Below are 14,838 nucleotides of genomic sequence, written 5' to 3'. Positions count from 1 at the left end.
TGAGCGCAACTCAACACTCGCTGTTCAAACGCTTCGTGTCTGCGGCAGTGGCAGCAAGTCGTGCACGCAATAAGGCGGCATGCGCCTCGTAGCCGAACAAAGGTCCGTACTGGTACTGCGAGCGTGGACCGTGAGCGTAAGTGGGCGGTGTTGGTTTGCTTTGAGGCTGTTGCCTTGCATTTCTGATCGTCTCCAGGTCAATACCAAGAGTTTGGCCGTAGTAATCGCTGCGACACAGCTGCAGCTTCCTGGTCTTTCGCAATGCCTCGCTCATGTCTACTGCAGATGCTTGCAGATGCTGCTCGATTGCGTTTTCTTTTTGGCTGCTTCATAGACTCCTGCGGTCGTGCTTGGTAGTGATGTACGTGGCTTTGGACTCCGCCTCCTTTGCTCTCTTCGCCTGTGAGCGAAGATCACAGCGTCATGATGCCGCTCAAGAAGCGTTACTCAAGGTTTGTTGCAGTAAGAATCCAACATATATTTTGACGAACGAAGCTTCGTACAAGTGCAGTGAACTTGCTCTTGCTCCACTTTTATACAGGCCTTGCTAGCACTCACCTGGACATTCACATCGGGAGCTGGCACGCCGTCGGTATAACATTTTGAGGTACGTAGATTGGGGATGCAATGGCGTGGAGACTGAGCTAAGGTCAGAGCTGAAGTCTAAGTCATAGGTGTCCAAATGAGGAAGGCACGGATCAATGCTCGGCCATCTATAATCGTGAGTAGCTAAGTCACCGGCTTGCTTTTCGTGCACATGGTCATCACAGCCTCATCTGATAATTCAGGTCCTGCTCGTAGCCCACCGACAACTGCGGTATCTGCTGGTATCGACCCTTCAATATCTGGCGTGTGTTCTGCAGCACCTGGATGTAGCTCTGACCAGTACCGTACTCACGCATGGATTCCAGAAACGCCCAGCTCATGGCGCCGACGTGGCTGCCCGCAATGCTCGCATCAGCGCTGGTCTGGTCGTCGCGACAGCCGGAGTACATCCACACGTTCTTGGCGCCTTCGCTTGCATACGCATCTTGGTTGTCGGACGCGCCTAGACCGAATTGGTCCGTCTGGGGCGGCTCATGCGTAAGACCTTTGAAGAAGTCCGTCGCACCTGCCAGTAAAGTCTTGGCCTCGGCAATCTTGCCTACGGTAAAGCCGCCTTGGATCAGGTGCGATGCTTCACTGACTAATGCGATGCCTGTCTGGACGTTATCCATCATGCTGACGTTGCCGTCCTCGTCCGCGCGGAAGACGTACGGGAGCTCGAGAGCGGAGCCTGAGTGGCAGCAATCGAAGATGACGACAAGCGAGCTGTTGGGCGGGAGACGGGAGACTAACAAACGGTGCAGAATGGTAGATGAGATCTGGCCGTTCTCTTCGAAGTCGTAGGGTACTATCGTATCATCATAGCCTGAGGCGCGGTAGTCGTCGCTTGGGACTTGGCCACCGTGACCGGAGTAGTGGAGAAAGTTCATGGTGCCCGGTTCTGAAATTAGCCATTGCATTGCTGCCATGATGTTGTGACCGTTTGGAAAGAATGGGCCTCTGGGGTCGGTATATTGATCGTCGCGTAGGATTACTTGCGAGCGCTGGTCTTCTGGATAGTCCATTGCTTGCACTGCACATGAAATCAACAACACATTCCTACACCGTGTGAGCGGTCGAGTCACGTACAGAATTGGCGCATGTTCTGGACATCTTGATGACAACCCTGCAGTTGATGCTGGCTGCCGACATAGTTGATGCCGATGAGGAGTGACTTCCTCCTGGGTCCGCCGTAGCCGCGCTCCTCATAGTACGCCATGGCGACTTTGTCTGTCCCCTGTACCCGAAAGTGCGATCGAGATGGCGCGGAATGAATCGCGCAACAAAGGCTGATTCAACGCAGCTGAGTTGGCCACGCACGCATGCATGCAGCTGATCCGGGTTATTCGGCGTGTGGGTCAACCACGTCCATTAGTAGCACGTGAGCTGGCGCATGGCTCGCGTCACCAGCCTAAGCCACGATATGAAGGAGGAATCGAGGATAGAAACACTCCTGGTCAATCACCATAACCCAGAGACCATCATTTGAAAAGGTATTCCGGTCACATACAAAAGCAGCCATATATATCTCAATGCCAAGCATCGTTGCTATGGCGCAAGGCGAAATGGATTGCGAAATGCGGATACCAGCCTCGGCGTCTCGCACCTGTTGTATGCCTGTGTACATGTAGTGAAGCGAGGCAATAGAGAAGACATCAGCCACCGACGATGAGCGAGCTTGCCATGCTGTCGGCATCATGGGTAGTCAAAGCAGGTGGTTGTTGACAAGGAACGCAAGTGGCTTGGTGAGGTAGCGCTGGGAAGAAGCGGCGTCTCGCTTCGTTGGCTCGCGCTTTGGCGACTAGCTCGGACGATCCAGCAGCAACAAACAATTCCGCCAACCACCACCTCCACCCACCCGCCATACACAAAGCGACGAGTGCTCACAGTCTCTACTGTCGTACAAGAGAGTCTATCTATCAGTCAGGACCGCATTAATGTCGCTCCACTGCCTGCAATAAGGCGCGTCACGCGTGCTTGCCCCGCTAACCTTTGGAGCTTCACCTTCGCCGACAGTTGCTGCGCGTTGGTATGAATGGCAACAGTATCCATACTGCAACCGACAGTGCAAGGACTAGGGATGACAAGCCGAAGAGCACCGCTGGCCAACGTGCCGCAGGCGGTGAACTCGCCGTTTCGCAATGGTGTTGTGGGGAGCGGGAAGCGTTCGAATGCACACTTGGGGCATGGAGGACAAGGCCAGCCGCCTGCAAAGAAGCAAGTGATCGAGCTATCAGACGACGATACTGAGAATGTCGACCCACGGAAGAGGAACGGCGTACCGGTTACTGCGCGACACAAGCTGGAAGAGCCGTTTTCTAAGCGAAGCAATGCGCACCAGCCCACCGCATTCGAACAAAAGCTTGCAGCTGCCCGAGAGAAGAAGGTGGCCGTTCAGCAACCGACTACGCAACAAGCGAATACAGAGCGAACGCAGAAGGACCTTGCTGCTGATGACGTTGACGCCGTTCGACAGTGGCAGCGCTACTACCGCCGACAGTTCCCAACTTTCGTGATCTACTTCGACAACTTACCGGACGATGTACGTTCTCGAACATTACGGCAGATACTGTTGCTTGGTGCCAGAGAGGAGAAGTTCTTCTCCAAGTCCGTAACACACGTGATCACAACCCGACAGATTCCACCTGAGCTCACGAGTACGAGCCCCGACGAAGATGGCAGGTACGATGGTGCCCAGCAGACGTCAGCGCAGCCCCAGGTACCTGGGCAAGATCATCGACGAACGACTAGTATGCTTGACGCTCACCTGCAACGGCGGGCACAAGGTCAAGTTGGCCATGTCACGCACAACGAAGATGCACGAAAACCCATCAGTCACGGCAGCGACATACTGACCCGAGCCCGTCACCTTGGCATCAAGATCTGGGCACTAGAGAAACTTCAACGCATGCTCAGCCTGCTCGAGGCTGGTGCAGCTGACGATGTTGGCGTTTCCGTCACTCGATCTCAGGTGGCTGCCAACAAGGTGGCTCCGAAGCCTACCAAAGACGCCGACCTGGAGCAACTTCTCCGCAACGAGAAGATCACAGGTCCGACCGATCGAGACATGACTGTCGCTGCTCAGGACATGTGCGTTCTTCAAGGTATCTACATCTACATCCACGACATGAACGAGCAGACGAGACCCGTCATGGTTAGAGACTACACCAAGCCCAAGGAGAAAGAGGCAGGCAAGTGGCCACAGTTTCGCCTTACCGGAGAAGGTCGCTGCCCATTTGTTGATGACCCTCAGATGCGGAAGAAGGTCGTACAAGAGCAAGCAGCTCGTGCTCAAGACGAGCTTGCTGCTGTGCAACGCCAGACACGTACTGCATCTACTCAACAGGTTGCCAAGCCCGCCGCAAATCTACCTCGTGTCCTCAGCGAGCAGCAGACGAATCTCAGGCGTTCACCTCGGAAGCTAGACTCGAAGCCGCTGGCACAAGCCGACGCAGCTGCCGCGCCTCAGCCGGCTAAGCCTTCAAGGCAGTCCTCAACTCAAGGTATGCTGCCATTGTTCGGTAGTGCACAGCACAGCCTCCGTGGTACACCTCGCATGATCGGCGGCGAGCCGGTCGCTTCTGGCATGCAGCATTCGAACATTACGTCAGCCATTCGCTCCCAGTACATTTCTTCGACGGCCATCTCATCTACCGCACCTGGAGCGAACTTCCGCGTCGGCGACAGCAAGGAAGTTTCGGCGCTCAAACGGAAGGTGCTCGAACGTGGCGCCAGCGTCCCTTCGAACCATAGCATGCCATCATCGTACATGAACGACATGCGCGCCGCGATCAACAACGACCGTGACCCACCACCACGTGCGGCGAAGCGGAAGGCACAGGAAACTCTTGGTGTACTGTACGAAGATGCTGAGGATGGGAGTCGAGCCAGCAAGCAGAGGAAGCAAGCCCCGAAAAGGCAGAAACCTATCGAGCGAGATCCGAAGCCGGGATACTGCGAGAACTGCCGTGACAAGTTCGACGACTTTGATGAGGTACGAGGGTCCGAGAATGTGTCCATTGACTCCGCTAACAAGAAATAGCATTGCCTATCCCGCAAGCATCGCAAGTTCGCCTTGGCGCAGGAGAACTGGGCGGAACTTGATGCGTTGCTCACTCACCTGAAAAGGCCGCATAAAGTGGTCCAGTAACGGCTCCCTCGCATCCCATCCCCCCACTCATGAGCTTGCCCTCGTCGAAATATCCTTCGGCATCACCATTCGCGAACCGACGTAACAGGTTGCTCAGCATCCCCTCGAATCAGCGTCACAAACGCACAGCATTCACTTTGGTCCACAGCGACGGCGCTGATGCATCGCTTGCTTTCTCTGTACAGCTTTTGCACCCGTACGCGTAGCGGATGGCGCTCCCTAGCCTTGTTTCGCGATGTGTCGCGGAAGAACTTTGGCATGTCTAGGAGGGCACGACTTATGCTGGCATTGATTGAGTGCTTTTGAGCTGTGGCGTATCGAGGCATTGGCGAAGCAAGAGCATTTTGTACGGCATGCGCATCGATGACGCGAGGTCGGTGCGTATATACGTAGCTGTATACGCGCTGAAGAGGCGCTGTAACCCAAATATCGCAGCTATTTTGTCGTATGTCCGATGTACACAGTGAACCGTGCATAAATCTGCGTGCCTGCCTCGCCTTCTCAAGTTCTGCCCCACATATAACTTCACCTGCAGACGTTGGACGTTCGAAACCTTGCGTGCAGATCAAAACGCTGTACTCGCCAGCCACCGTTAAGCGGTTGGAAAACGCAGATGACTTCCGCGTCGAAGAATAAGTCTCACATGTGATTTGCTGGGCTTACCACCGGGCTACCTTACAGGTTCACGTACATCAACGACAATGGCGTCTCCAGCAGTTGATCCGTCTTCACCAGACGCGCCTATCGAAGATGACGATAACGCAGCAGAGATGCCACTCACAATGGCCGCCTCGGTCGTCCTTGAGCAGTTGCCACGAGATGCGCATAAAGCGCTGGAGACTGCTGGCGAACTTGAGCAAGCGAAAGGTGAGTCTGCCGTACCTTCAACACCCAAAGACGTTCCAGCTTTGCTATCGCACTAGTGCTAGTGTTATTCATGCTATTCAATAGTAACGATACGACTATCTCCCCTCCCCAACACACCACAGCTTCGTCAACCTCGCTTCAAGTGCTCGAGCAATCAGCGCTTTGAGGCTATTGTGCGCTTTCTACGGCGCAAATTGGGACTGCAAGATCACGAGAGCGTGTTTTGTTATGTCAACTCCGTGTTTGCGCCTGGCCTGGATGAGGGGGTGGGGAATCTTTGGCGGGTGAGTGTTGGATTTGTGGCGCTGTCTCGAAAGGTCGTAGCTGACTAGGACTTCTACAGTGCTTTAAGACTGGCGATGAATTGGTTGTAAGCTACAGCATTACGCAGGCATTCGGATGAGCGACGTTATGTTCCGAGCCTTAATGGGTGGCAAGGGCCAGCTCGCCACAACTCATGATCTACGCCAAACGGCTGGAACGAGGCGACGCAGAAGCAGTCCAGCACAACGATCACTTCTGATGACCAAGAGTCTATTGCTGGCTATCAACGATACGCTCAAACTCCGTATATGCCTCCTTCGGCATGGGATATGTATGCTCAGACGCCGGGTAGCTTCGACCCTTGACTTCAGTCCGATACTGCTCGATCGCCCGCCTTGCCTCGCTCCAAACATCGCCAAATTGCTTCACGAATTTCGGCAAGGAGCGGCCAGGTGGGAAGTTGCCGGACATGTCAACCTGCACCAACACTTGACCAGAGCAGCCATTTCCGGCGCCGATGCCGATGGTTGGGATGCGCAGTTTCTTCGTCACGAGCGCAGCGACCTCTGCCGGCACAGCTTCAAGAACGACGGCGAAGGCGCCTGCCTCTTGCACAGCTAGGGCGTCCGCAAGGAGTTTGAGTGCACCAGCCGTGGACTTGCCCTGCACCCTGAATCCGCCAAGAGCATTTTGCCTCTGCGGCGTTAAGCCTATATGTGCCAGTACCGGTATACCTGCCGTGGTGATCTTGGCTATCGCAGGTGCCATCTCCGCACCACCTTCGAGCTTGATGGCGTGCACTCTACCTTCCTTCACCATCTTAATTGCACTCTGTAGCGCGTGCTCGGGACTCACTTCGTAGCTGCCCATCGGCAAGTCGCCGACGATAAAGGCAGCTTTGGCCCCTCGAGCAACACTCCGACAATGCAAGATCATCTCCTCAAGCAGGACCTCGCTCGTATCTTCCATACCAAGTGCGACCATAGCGAGACTGTCGCCAACGAGTACCATGTCCATGCCGGCTTGGTCGGCGACGTGTGCAGAAGGAAAATCGTGGGCGGTGATCATGGTGATGGGCTCGTTGCGCTTGTGCATCGCTTGAAGAGTGGGAATGGTGACCTTCTTGCGCGTGGTTGAGGCGGCGCTGAGTGGAGAGTGCGAGGAGTATCTGATGCCCGTAGTAGCTGCCGGTCCACTCCTTCGGCCGTCATGGTTGCTGTGATGCTCTGCGAAGGCAGGTCTGACAATGTTCTGCATGCGAGGCCACGCAGATGCTCGCAATGACAGTGTGCTGGTTAAGCCACGCGACATCGTTGCTGGCCGGCTCGTTCGTAGGAAAACTTGGTCAAAGAGAAAGATTGATGCGAAGAGAAAGTACGCTCACCTCTGCTAAGCCTACGACTCATCCTTACAGCTGGCGGTGAATTAGATGTTATTGCTGGCTGGGAACAGATGTTCGGCGTGGTTACAGTCCTTGCCTTGTGAAGGAATCTAGGCCGAGGTCAGATCGGCTGCATTGGCTGCCGTTCTTCAGCCCTGCAGGGTACGCACAGACCTCGTACCTATAATTGTTTCGTCAAAGTACAGAGCTACCAGCAATTGAAGAAGCTATAAGGCGACCTACGTCCGACAATGGATGGTTGAGACACTTCTAACCTCTGTCCATCAATTATTTCAATATCGACACGACGCTAGCTAGAAAGCTGTAGATCGCTCGGCGCACAATGTTTCACTCCACCATATCTCCGGGTTTTGGGGCTGCTTGCAGCTGCGTTCGTTGAGCCGATGCTGTGGTAGACTGATACAACGACGTCGGTGGCCGAAGAATGTCGCATGAGACGCCTTGGGTTGTGGACCGTCTAGCCAGCATATGGCTGCGATTGAAGTGCATCCGACATTGCGATCTAAGACCCGAAGCCTCCGAAACCACCCATACCCATTCCTGGCATACCCATACCCATATTGCCGTGGATAGGACATCCAGCACCACCCAATCCAGGAAGGTTGGGGCCTAAAGCAGCCTCTATCATGATGCGGCACGCCTCCTCCAACCGGGGCCATTCCGTGCCATCAGCCCTCAATGGCAAGGGCATTTTGCACAGTCGAACGCAAGTCATGGGGTCGAAGTGGAAAGGCTCGTGCCAGCCTTCGAGGGGTGGGGCCATCCAGGTAGATTTGTCGTGGAGAAGGTTCACAAACTGGATTATGGGTCCGTGTGGGCGCCGGCCTTCGAGCATTGCGTCCACCTCCGCGTCATTTACGAAGTGAGATCCTCCGCCGCACAGGTAGCCGTCCTGAGTCTTGTCTGATTCCACTGTCAGTGAGGTCAGGGTTCAAGTGGGCATGTTCTGGCAAATTTACAGTACGGAAAGCCCGCGACGCATATGCCGCTTGCTTGGACGAGCATACGCTTGACCTCTTCATCGAAGCGGTGAAGCTCCGCTTCGCCCTTAGCTGCCGCCTTTCGCCGAGCTTTCCCTCCGGTGACCTGCGTCATCGTCGTCGTCGTCGTCGTCGTCGTCTTCTTGCTCTTCCTGGGAGCCTTCTTCGTCTCGGGCTGTGGCTTTGGCGCTTTCAAAGCTTGATATTCCGTACCTTGCTGCATGTTTGACTGTGCATACGATGGGTCCAGATGCTCCTGTGCAGTCTGTAATTGCATGCTACTGAAAGCTTCCTGCATCTGCTGCTGTGCGTAGTCAGTAGCCGCCGGCGGTTGTGGAGTGTACATGTTGCCATAATCTATATGATCCTGCCTCAGCAGCTGCATGATATCAGGCTGCGGAAGAGATCGTTGTCTCGGCTGAGGAGGAGGAGTCTGCACAACAGACTCATGACCCTCCTGCTGCAAAGCCTGCTGAGCTTGCTCGGAGCCTAGAACACGGCGCTTCTTGGTGGTCGTTGTTGTGGTAATCGTAGTCGACTTAGCGTTGGACTTCTTCTTCCGTTGTTTGTCCTGCTTTGGCAGCTCTGAGGCAGGCGGTGGCAACGCATACTGTGGCCATGCGGCCGGCTGGTCAAGGCCTGTCGGGTACAGTTGGTTGTTCATGGTGTCCAGTTCCGAAGCGAGGTTGTTCTCGAGGGAGAGGCTTAGGAGTTGATGCGGTTGCATGAGTGACTTCCAGAAAAAAGACAGGCTCCGAGAGTGTCATCGACATAGATGGCCACGCTATCACGCAGCTGATCCAGCATAGCCAGTAACTGATACATTAAGCATCCCAGTCACGGCAGCTTACCCGAATGACCGGTGACAGGCTTACATCCTCCCTCGTGACGCAGAAAATGCGCCCCTCATGGCGAGAATGCCACAGTAGCCACATATCTTAGCCTAGTGAATCTTGCAGCCACCTTGCCGCTTGGCTTGCCCACCTACCGCGTGAGACCGGATCGGTGTCCGAGTCATCTTCGAAAGCCAGCAGGGCCTTTGCGTTCGCTTCCGCGTTCCTTGCTGCTACTTCTGCTTGCCGACGATCGGCCAGTGCGTCCACCTCATCGTCAGAGAGCACTTTGCGGCCAAAGTCTCCTGCACTAGCTTGACGAAGGTGGCTTTGTCGAAGTCGGCGAACAAACTCTTCAGCTTGTCCTCTCAGCAGTGAATGATTACTGGTCCAGACACGAACGTCGGGCAATTTGAGTCCTAGGGATGCACTTGGGTAGCGTTTCGCCGTTTTCATCGTTCTCCTGCTCTTGAGACTTTGCGCATCCTGTAAAGTTCCAGTATGTAGATCCTGCTGGCTACGTTCGAACTCCTGCCGTTCGAGATAGCTGAGCAATTCCAAGTCGTCAGACGGAATCTCAGCAGGCGCCAATGGTATTTCCAGACCAGCGGATCGGAGGAATAGCATCGGCGAAGCGAACGGGTCGAAGTAGTGCTCTGGCTTCCTAAAAGCTTGGCTGCGGAGGGAGTGTAGCCCGTTTCCATCAGAGACGATCCCACCCACAATCTCTCTGGGTCCATCTAGCACATCTACCCAATCAACGAGAGGGTCCTTTAGCGCAGCAGCAACGACGCCGGGCTGCCCAACTCGACACTCGGTCAAAGCAAGCATGGCCGCCAGCCCGCCGCCAACAAGCTCTCCACACACTGCAACTTTCCCTATATGGTCGGCACGGCCAGCACGCGAAATTGCACGCTTTGGAAGCAGGTTCTCCTTGACCCAGTCGAAACCGGTGACAACATCATGGATAGGCATCGGATACGGATGTTCACGCGACAGGCGATACTTGATGCTTACGACTGGGTGCGATTGCTGCTCCAGGAACGCTTTGATGTTGGCATCGTCACGCTCGTTACCGAGCAGTGCCGGCACCCGAGGTAGGTACAAGATGGCCGCTGTTGACCGTGCATCTGTGGGAGAAGCCGGCCTTGTTGGTGTATATATACTACCCTTGTTAGGCAATCGATCGTGACGCAAGCGGTAGGCTTACTCCAGAGTTATGTGGCCATTGCTATAACAAGGAACCGTGACACTCGAACGTGCAATTGTCGACAAGGGTCGGTGCCAACCGGTTACCAACGAACTGCTTCTAACTCTGATGCGTAAACTGTGGCACGTTAGCCGTTCGGACATGCCTCGATGTTCCACTCGCGAGGAATGAATGGCCATATTTCGGCGCGTGAGGTTCGCGAAAGTTATGGAGGCGCTAATCCTCTTTCAGCGGTTCATCGACGACGAGTGGCATGGACAAGTCGTAGACTTCTCAAATGGACAGTAAACGTCAACGCATTCGGGTCATATCGACTTCTACAATGAAAAAGGCCGTTGAGATAATGGGCAACAAGCGTTGTCGTGTACTGCTCCTCTGCCTGCACTTGTTTCAACTGTAAGGAAAAATTATCAACATCAGGAAGTGGAGCAGAGTGTTCAAGAGAGTAAAGCTGGATTCATCCAGAACATAGGGATGGAGGCATATCGTGGATTGTACCATGGCCAGTTCTGTGTCGTGAAGATCGAAACATCGGACAGGCAGGCTATTAATGCCAGAAAAGATGCCAATGGAGAAGAGTGGTGGAACATTGATGCCCTAACCAGCAGGAGTCTTGTGGCGGCTTACAGCACGCGGGGTAGAGTAAATCCGTACCATGGGGCCAGTCACAAGCACCAAAAAGGCGATGTGACCACGGGATGATGGGACAGGAGCCGTTAGCGCCCTGACAGAGCGTGCATCGTTGGTTGTAATAGTAACGTAACAGCGCGAAGACCTGGTAAGCACGCTCTCTAGGCGCTCTTTCCAGGACAAAGCTCGCATGATTCGAACGACCAGCTGAGTCTGTGAGTAAGTCTGCTGCAAAGGTAGAGCTGAGCGTGAAGTATTGCAAAGATGCCTATCTCTGTACCAAGTCAGCAGACTGTGGCCCTCGTCCGTACACTTGGCGGCCCGGTGGAGTTCGTCAAAGATTACCCTGTCAAGCAGCCTAGTCATGATGAGGTTCTGGCCAAAGTACTATACTCAGGCGTCTGTCAGTCCGATCTGCATACCCGGGCAGGCACTGCAGCAGGCGCAGATGGCAAGCCCATCACGGCGATCAAGCTACCGCATGTGGGTGGCCACGAGGGCGTAGGCAGGATCATTGCGCTCGGTACTGGGATTCCGGAACGTGACCCAAGCATTAAGGTGGGAGCACTGGTCGGCATTAGATTCTCCAGTAGAGTCTGCAGACGGTGTGAGTTCTGTTTGGCAGGCACAGAGCAATACTGCCAAGGCGTCGAAGACTGGAAGCCTACAAATCATCTGCACCATGAGGATGGTGCCTTCCAGGAGTACATTTGCCTGGATGCTGGATACATTACACTGCTACCACCTGACGTGGATCCGGTATTAGCAGCTCCGACACTTTGTGCAGGACTCACTGCCTACAAGGCTGTGCTCAATGCTGAGGTCAAGGTGGGCCATTGGGTGGTCGTTGTCGGTGCGGGTGGCGGGCTAGGTAAAGGCCCAGCTGTTACGAACACATGGCACATACTGACGGCATTCAGGTCAATACGCGGTCCAGTATGCGATAGCCCAAGGAGCGCGTGTTATCGGCGTTGACACCGGTTCCCAAAAAGAGGAAATGGTGACCTCTTTCGGAGCCTCATTCGTCGACTTTCGGCAAACTCCAAATATCGTCGCAGAGGTGCAACGTCTTACCTCTGGTGGCGCGCACGCTGTCATTGTCGCAGCAGGCTCATCTCCCGCTTTTGCGCAAGCGGCTTCTATGCTTCGCATCGGCGGGACAATGTGCTGTATCGGCATTCCACCTGGAGGCGGTCATATCAATACCACCGTCGCAGAGATTGTGATCAAAGGATTAAAAATTAAAGGCAACCTCGTGGGCAGTCTGAAGGAGTGTTTGGAAGCCGTTGAGCTGGTGAGGGCTGGCATCGTGAAGCCGAAAGTGTTCGTTCGGCCTTTTTCCGATCTCCCAGATGTATACGAAGAGCTGGAAAGAGGCGATATTCCCGGACGAGTGGTTCTGAAGATAGGAGATGATTTGGTTAGTAGTGCGAGGTTGTAAGTAGTCGTGCCACCATTGTGGCTGCTTTATGAAACTTAATACTGCTGCCGCGGAACAGTTCCGCTTTGTGTTGCGCTTTGCTTGCTCGCCGTCATTTGTTGTCTTCAGAGGTCTTCGAGCGGGCCACTGATGCAGAGCCGGTCCACCTCGTTGGCGCTGTTGCTGAGGAAGACAGATCGGTCGTGTGCGGCAAAGCACGCCAGCATCCACGGCTGTGAGATAATGATGAGACTGCGCAATACGATGCGTTCCGCATGGCCCTTGAAGGTCGAAGCGCGCGGGGACATCGTCTGGAAGACAGTGTACAAGGCTTGCATTGCACGAATACGGACATTTGGCATTAGTGGTTGTTCATGGAGAAGGGCAAGGGCCTCTGGCAGGAGTACATGATGGAAGAGTAACAGCAAACGCCTCCGTGGGTGGCGTCACGCTAGGATGGTAGCACATAAAACGAAGCGCATTGGCGCCCTGATAGCATATGCGCAGCTGCTGTGCAAAGACTGTGACATCCTCTTAATCTTTGCCTGGCAATTTCGTTCGCCAGTGTCCGCCCTTGAGAAAGGTACAATGTCCCCTCGTGATCATAGTTTCTTGCAATAGTACGGAGCTGTAGTATGGAGCTGTGAGACACCTCGCCTTGAACTCAAGGCCACCTAGCTCCTCAATACAGCACGACATGCATTATCTGACAATTCTTCCGACAAGATTAATCTGACAATTCTTCGAACCTCCCCTTTTCCACGGCCTGCTGTACTGGATTCTTAACATCCACAACACCAGTAGCCTTCAGCCTCTCGAACAGCACGAAAAGTCTCTCTGCTTCACGTTCTTTTTCTTCATCAGTCATCTCTGAGACTTGCGGTCTGTCCCGTTCTTCCGCGGACAGCTCCTGTCCGGTAATAGAGTTGAACGGATTCACAGCTTTAGCAGCCGTCTGGCCACCCTCGCCAGCTGTCATCGTGGTCGCAGGAGGCACGCCAAGACCGTGGCTTACAAGGAATCCTGATGCGTACCCGTAGCCTATGTTGTTGACGAACTTGCTCGGGTCCTTGTCGCTCAGCTCAAACAGTAGATTGGAGACGTTGTCGCGAAGTGTAGGCAGGTTCGGCGAAGTTGAGAGCCGCAAAAGGCGTGCGGGCAGCGTGTCCCCTTGGCCGAGTGGCTTTTCGCGTTCATGCTGCTGTGGCAGCAAGCGCGTGCGCATGAACGTACGAACAGCTGGCTCAGCAAACTCGTGCACACGCCTGATGAGCGTGCAAAGGGGTGCAGCGGAGATTTCGAGCTCCTTCTCCGGCTGCACTCTGATTGTCCGGTCCAGGATGTCCACCAAGCGATCCACGACCGTCTCAGCATTTGCCAACGGAAACAGTGGATTCTGGCTCTCGTACTCAGCTGTCGCTCCCGTCGTCGCAGGGTTAAAGTCAAGGTTCAGAAGGGCGTTCAGAAGCTGGGAAATTGGAGGCTGTAATGGTGGCTCCGGCAGTGGATGGTGCAAGATCAGCTTGATCAATGACGGAACTGATGGCGTGAAGCACGCAGCTAGCGCAGGTTCGTAGTACGTCAGGTTGAATAGTAGCTTAAGCGTTTCAGTGAGTGCAGCATCCTCTGCTGCAAGATTTTGAGCACTGTTTGCGATCATGTCTGGTGAAATAGCCTTCGCGTGCCGCTCAACTTGCATGTTGATGCTTTCGGCTAGAGAGTGCTTATCTACCAAGGCCTGGAAGCTGACATCGGTACTGTATGTTAGTAAGAAGAGCATTCGGGACACGAGGAACTCTTCATCATTGCTGTCGAGCTTTAACCGTTCGGCAAGCCGCGGCGCATAGCCTAAGTCAACGAAAGTCTGCCTAGCCGACTCGTTCAGCAGAAAGGCATTCGCTATGCAACGTAATGCCTCCCGTGAAGAAGGAGAGCTATCACTATCGAGTCCATAACGTGAGAGTATTCGAAGACCCTGCAAATGTTCAGTAGATGTGTCAACGTCCGTTCGCTTGACGTACCTTTTGTGTGAGGATAGGGCCCGCAGTCGCAGGATTGCGGCCGTACACCTTAATCTGACCAAGCAACGTCTCCTGCTCTGAGCTGTGTCAGATCAAGTGGGCTTCTGCCAATGAGGCTTTGTCGCATACGCTTCAGGGAAAGTTTTGCATCTTCAAGGTTGCGTTCTAGCCGGACTAGTAGGCGGTCAACCTCAGCGAACTCTGGATCAGGTTAGCAATCTGGTTTTTTACAGCTCCCCGAAGTACAGTCCGAACTTCACTGGACTTTTGGAAGCCTACCTCGCACGAACACAGATTGATTCGACATTGCTCTGCAGACCACGGATGGAATGCCTGATCGAGATCACCTATTTTGAGCGGAGCACAGAACTTTTGGGATGCATGGCGATTTGCAATCGGTCAGAGCCGTGGTCATATAAGGCGAATGGGGGCTGGTTCATTGTACATATACTATATGTACCCAACCGCTGGCGGTT

At 54.2% G+C, this 14,838-nt stretch overlaps 8 protein-coding genes across 8 annotated transcripts; 3 read left to right on the top strand and 5 right to left on the bottom strand.

The window, feature by feature from the left end:
• Window positions 1-612: 612 nt before the first annotated feature.
• Window positions 613-1,928, bottom strand: BAUCODRAFT_29851 (uncharacterized protein). The gene is made up of 2 exons (XM_007674699.1): window positions 1,675-1,928; window positions 613-1,618 (listed from the first exon to the last, which is right to left on the bottom strand). Exons 1-2 carry the CDS (start codon window positions 1,802-1,804, stop codon window positions 765-767), a joined length of 984 nt encoding a protein of 327 aa, XP_007672889.1. The 5' UTR covers window positions 1,805-1,928; the 3' UTR covers window positions 613-764.
• A 737-nt stretch (window positions 1,929-2,665) lies between these two features.
• On the top strand, window positions 2,666-5,226 carry BAUCODRAFT_82627 (uncharacterized protein; the record flags this gene model as incomplete). Its single annotated transcript, XM_007674959.1, has 4 exons — window positions 2,666-2,869; window positions 2,927-3,275; window positions 3,378-4,579; window positions 4,628-5,226. 4 exons carry the CDS (start codon window positions 2,666-2,668, stop codon window positions 4,733-4,735), a joined length of 1,863 nt encoding a protein of 620 aa, XP_007673149.1. The 3' UTR covers window positions 4,736-5,226.
• Window positions 5,227-5,436: 210 nt separating this feature from the next.
• Window positions 5,437-6,005, top strand: BAUCODRAFT_63570 (uncharacterized protein; the record flags this gene model as incomplete). Its single annotated transcript, XM_007674919.1, has 3 exons — window positions 5,437-5,602; window positions 5,687-5,886; window positions 5,946-6,005. The coding sequence occupies 3 exons, from the start codon at window positions 5,437-5,439 to the stop codon at window positions 6,003-6,005; spliced, it is 426 nt and encodes a 141-aa protein (XP_007673109.1).
• Window positions 6,006-6,136: 131 nt separating this feature from the next.
• BAUCODRAFT_64094 (uncharacterized protein) lies at window positions 6,137-7,123 on the bottom strand (the record flags this gene model as incomplete). The annotated part of the gene is made up of 1 exon (XM_007674943.1): window positions 6,137-7,123. The coding sequence occupies one exon, from the start codon at window positions 7,121-7,123 to the stop codon at window positions 6,137-6,139; it is 987 nt and encodes a 328-aa protein (XP_007673133.1).
• Window positions 7,124-7,770: 647 nt separating this feature from the next.
• BAUCODRAFT_144914 (uncharacterized protein) lies at window positions 7,771-8,975 on the bottom strand (the record flags this gene model as incomplete). The annotated part of the gene is made up of 2 exons (XM_007675005.1): window positions 7,771-8,171; window positions 8,228-8,975. The coding sequence occupies 2 exons, from the start codon at window positions 8,973-8,975 to the stop codon at window positions 7,771-7,773; spliced, it is 1,149 nt and encodes a 382-aa protein (XP_007673195.1).
• Window positions 8,976-9,381: 406 nt separating this feature from the next.
• Window positions 9,382-10,344, bottom strand: BAUCODRAFT_57280 (uncharacterized protein; the record flags this gene model as incomplete). The annotated part of the gene is made up of 2 exons (XM_007674870.1): window positions 9,382-10,246; window positions 10,292-10,344. Coding segments are annotated over 2 exons (918 nt in total), but the record flags the coding sequence as incomplete, so codon positions are not given.
• Window positions 10,345-10,989: 645 nt separating this feature from the next.
• Window positions 10,990-12,580, top strand: BAUCODRAFT_128317 (uncharacterized protein; the record flags this gene model as incomplete). The annotated part of the gene is made up of 3 exons (XM_007675004.1): window positions 10,990-11,792; window positions 11,842-12,358; window positions 12,421-12,580. Exons 1-3 carry the CDS (start codon window positions 11,186-11,188, stop codon window positions 12,578-12,580), a joined length of 1,284 nt encoding a protein of 427 aa, XP_007673194.1. The 5' UTR covers window positions 10,990-11,185.
• A 60-nt stretch (window positions 12,581-12,640) lies between these two features.
• BAUCODRAFT_153682 (uncharacterized protein) lies at window positions 12,641-14,784 on the bottom strand. The gene is made up of 4 exons (XM_007675003.1): window positions 14,642-14,784; window positions 14,492-14,563; window positions 14,363-14,439; window positions 12,641-14,316 (listed from the first exon to the last, which is right to left on the bottom strand). Exons 1-4 carry the CDS (start codon window positions 14,667-14,669, stop codon window positions 13,069-13,071), a joined length of 1,425 nt encoding a protein of 474 aa, XP_007673193.1. The 5' UTR covers window positions 14,670-14,784; the 3' UTR covers window positions 12,641-13,068.
• Between the last annotated feature and the right edge of the window lie 54 nt (window positions 14,785-14,838).

Source organism: Baudoinia panamericana, assembly GCF_000338955.1.
Source record: "Baudoinia panamericana UAMH 10762 unplaced genomic scaffold BAUCOscaffold_2, whole genome shotgun sequence".
NCBI classification, from domain to species: domain Eukaryota; kingdom Fungi; phylum Ascomycota; class Dothideomycetes; order Mycosphaerellales; family Teratosphaeriaceae; genus Baudoinia; species Baudoinia panamericana.
The sequence above is the reverse complement of the archived record's forward strand: the minus strand, read 5'-3'. Positions and strand labels throughout refer to the sequence as shown.

What these genes read in the sequence shown, in the direction of transcription:
- BAUCODRAFT_29851 (XM_007674699.1), bottom strand. Translation starts at nt 1,804, where the DNA reads ATGGCGTACTATGAGGAGCGCGGCTACGGCGGACCCAGGAGGAAGTCA. An exon ending in CCAGAACATGCGCCAATTCT is followed by an intron (nt 1,619 to 1,674) that starts GTACGTGACTCG and finishes TTTCATGTGCAG; the next exon opens with TGCAAGCAATGGACTATCCA.
- BAUCODRAFT_153682 (XM_007675003.1), bottom strand. Translation starts at nt 14,669, where the DNA reads ATGTCGAATCAATCTGTGTTCGTGCGAG. An exon ending in TCAATCTGTGTTCGTGCGAG is followed by an intron (nt 14,564 to 14,641) that starts GTAGGCTTCCAA and finishes AACCTGATCCAG; the next exon opens with AGTTCGCTGAGGTTGACCGC. An exon ending in GCCCTATCCTCACACAAAAG is followed by an intron (nt 14,317 to 14,362) that starts GTACGTCAAGCG and finishes GAACATTTGCAG; the next exon opens with GGTCTTCGAATACTCTCACG.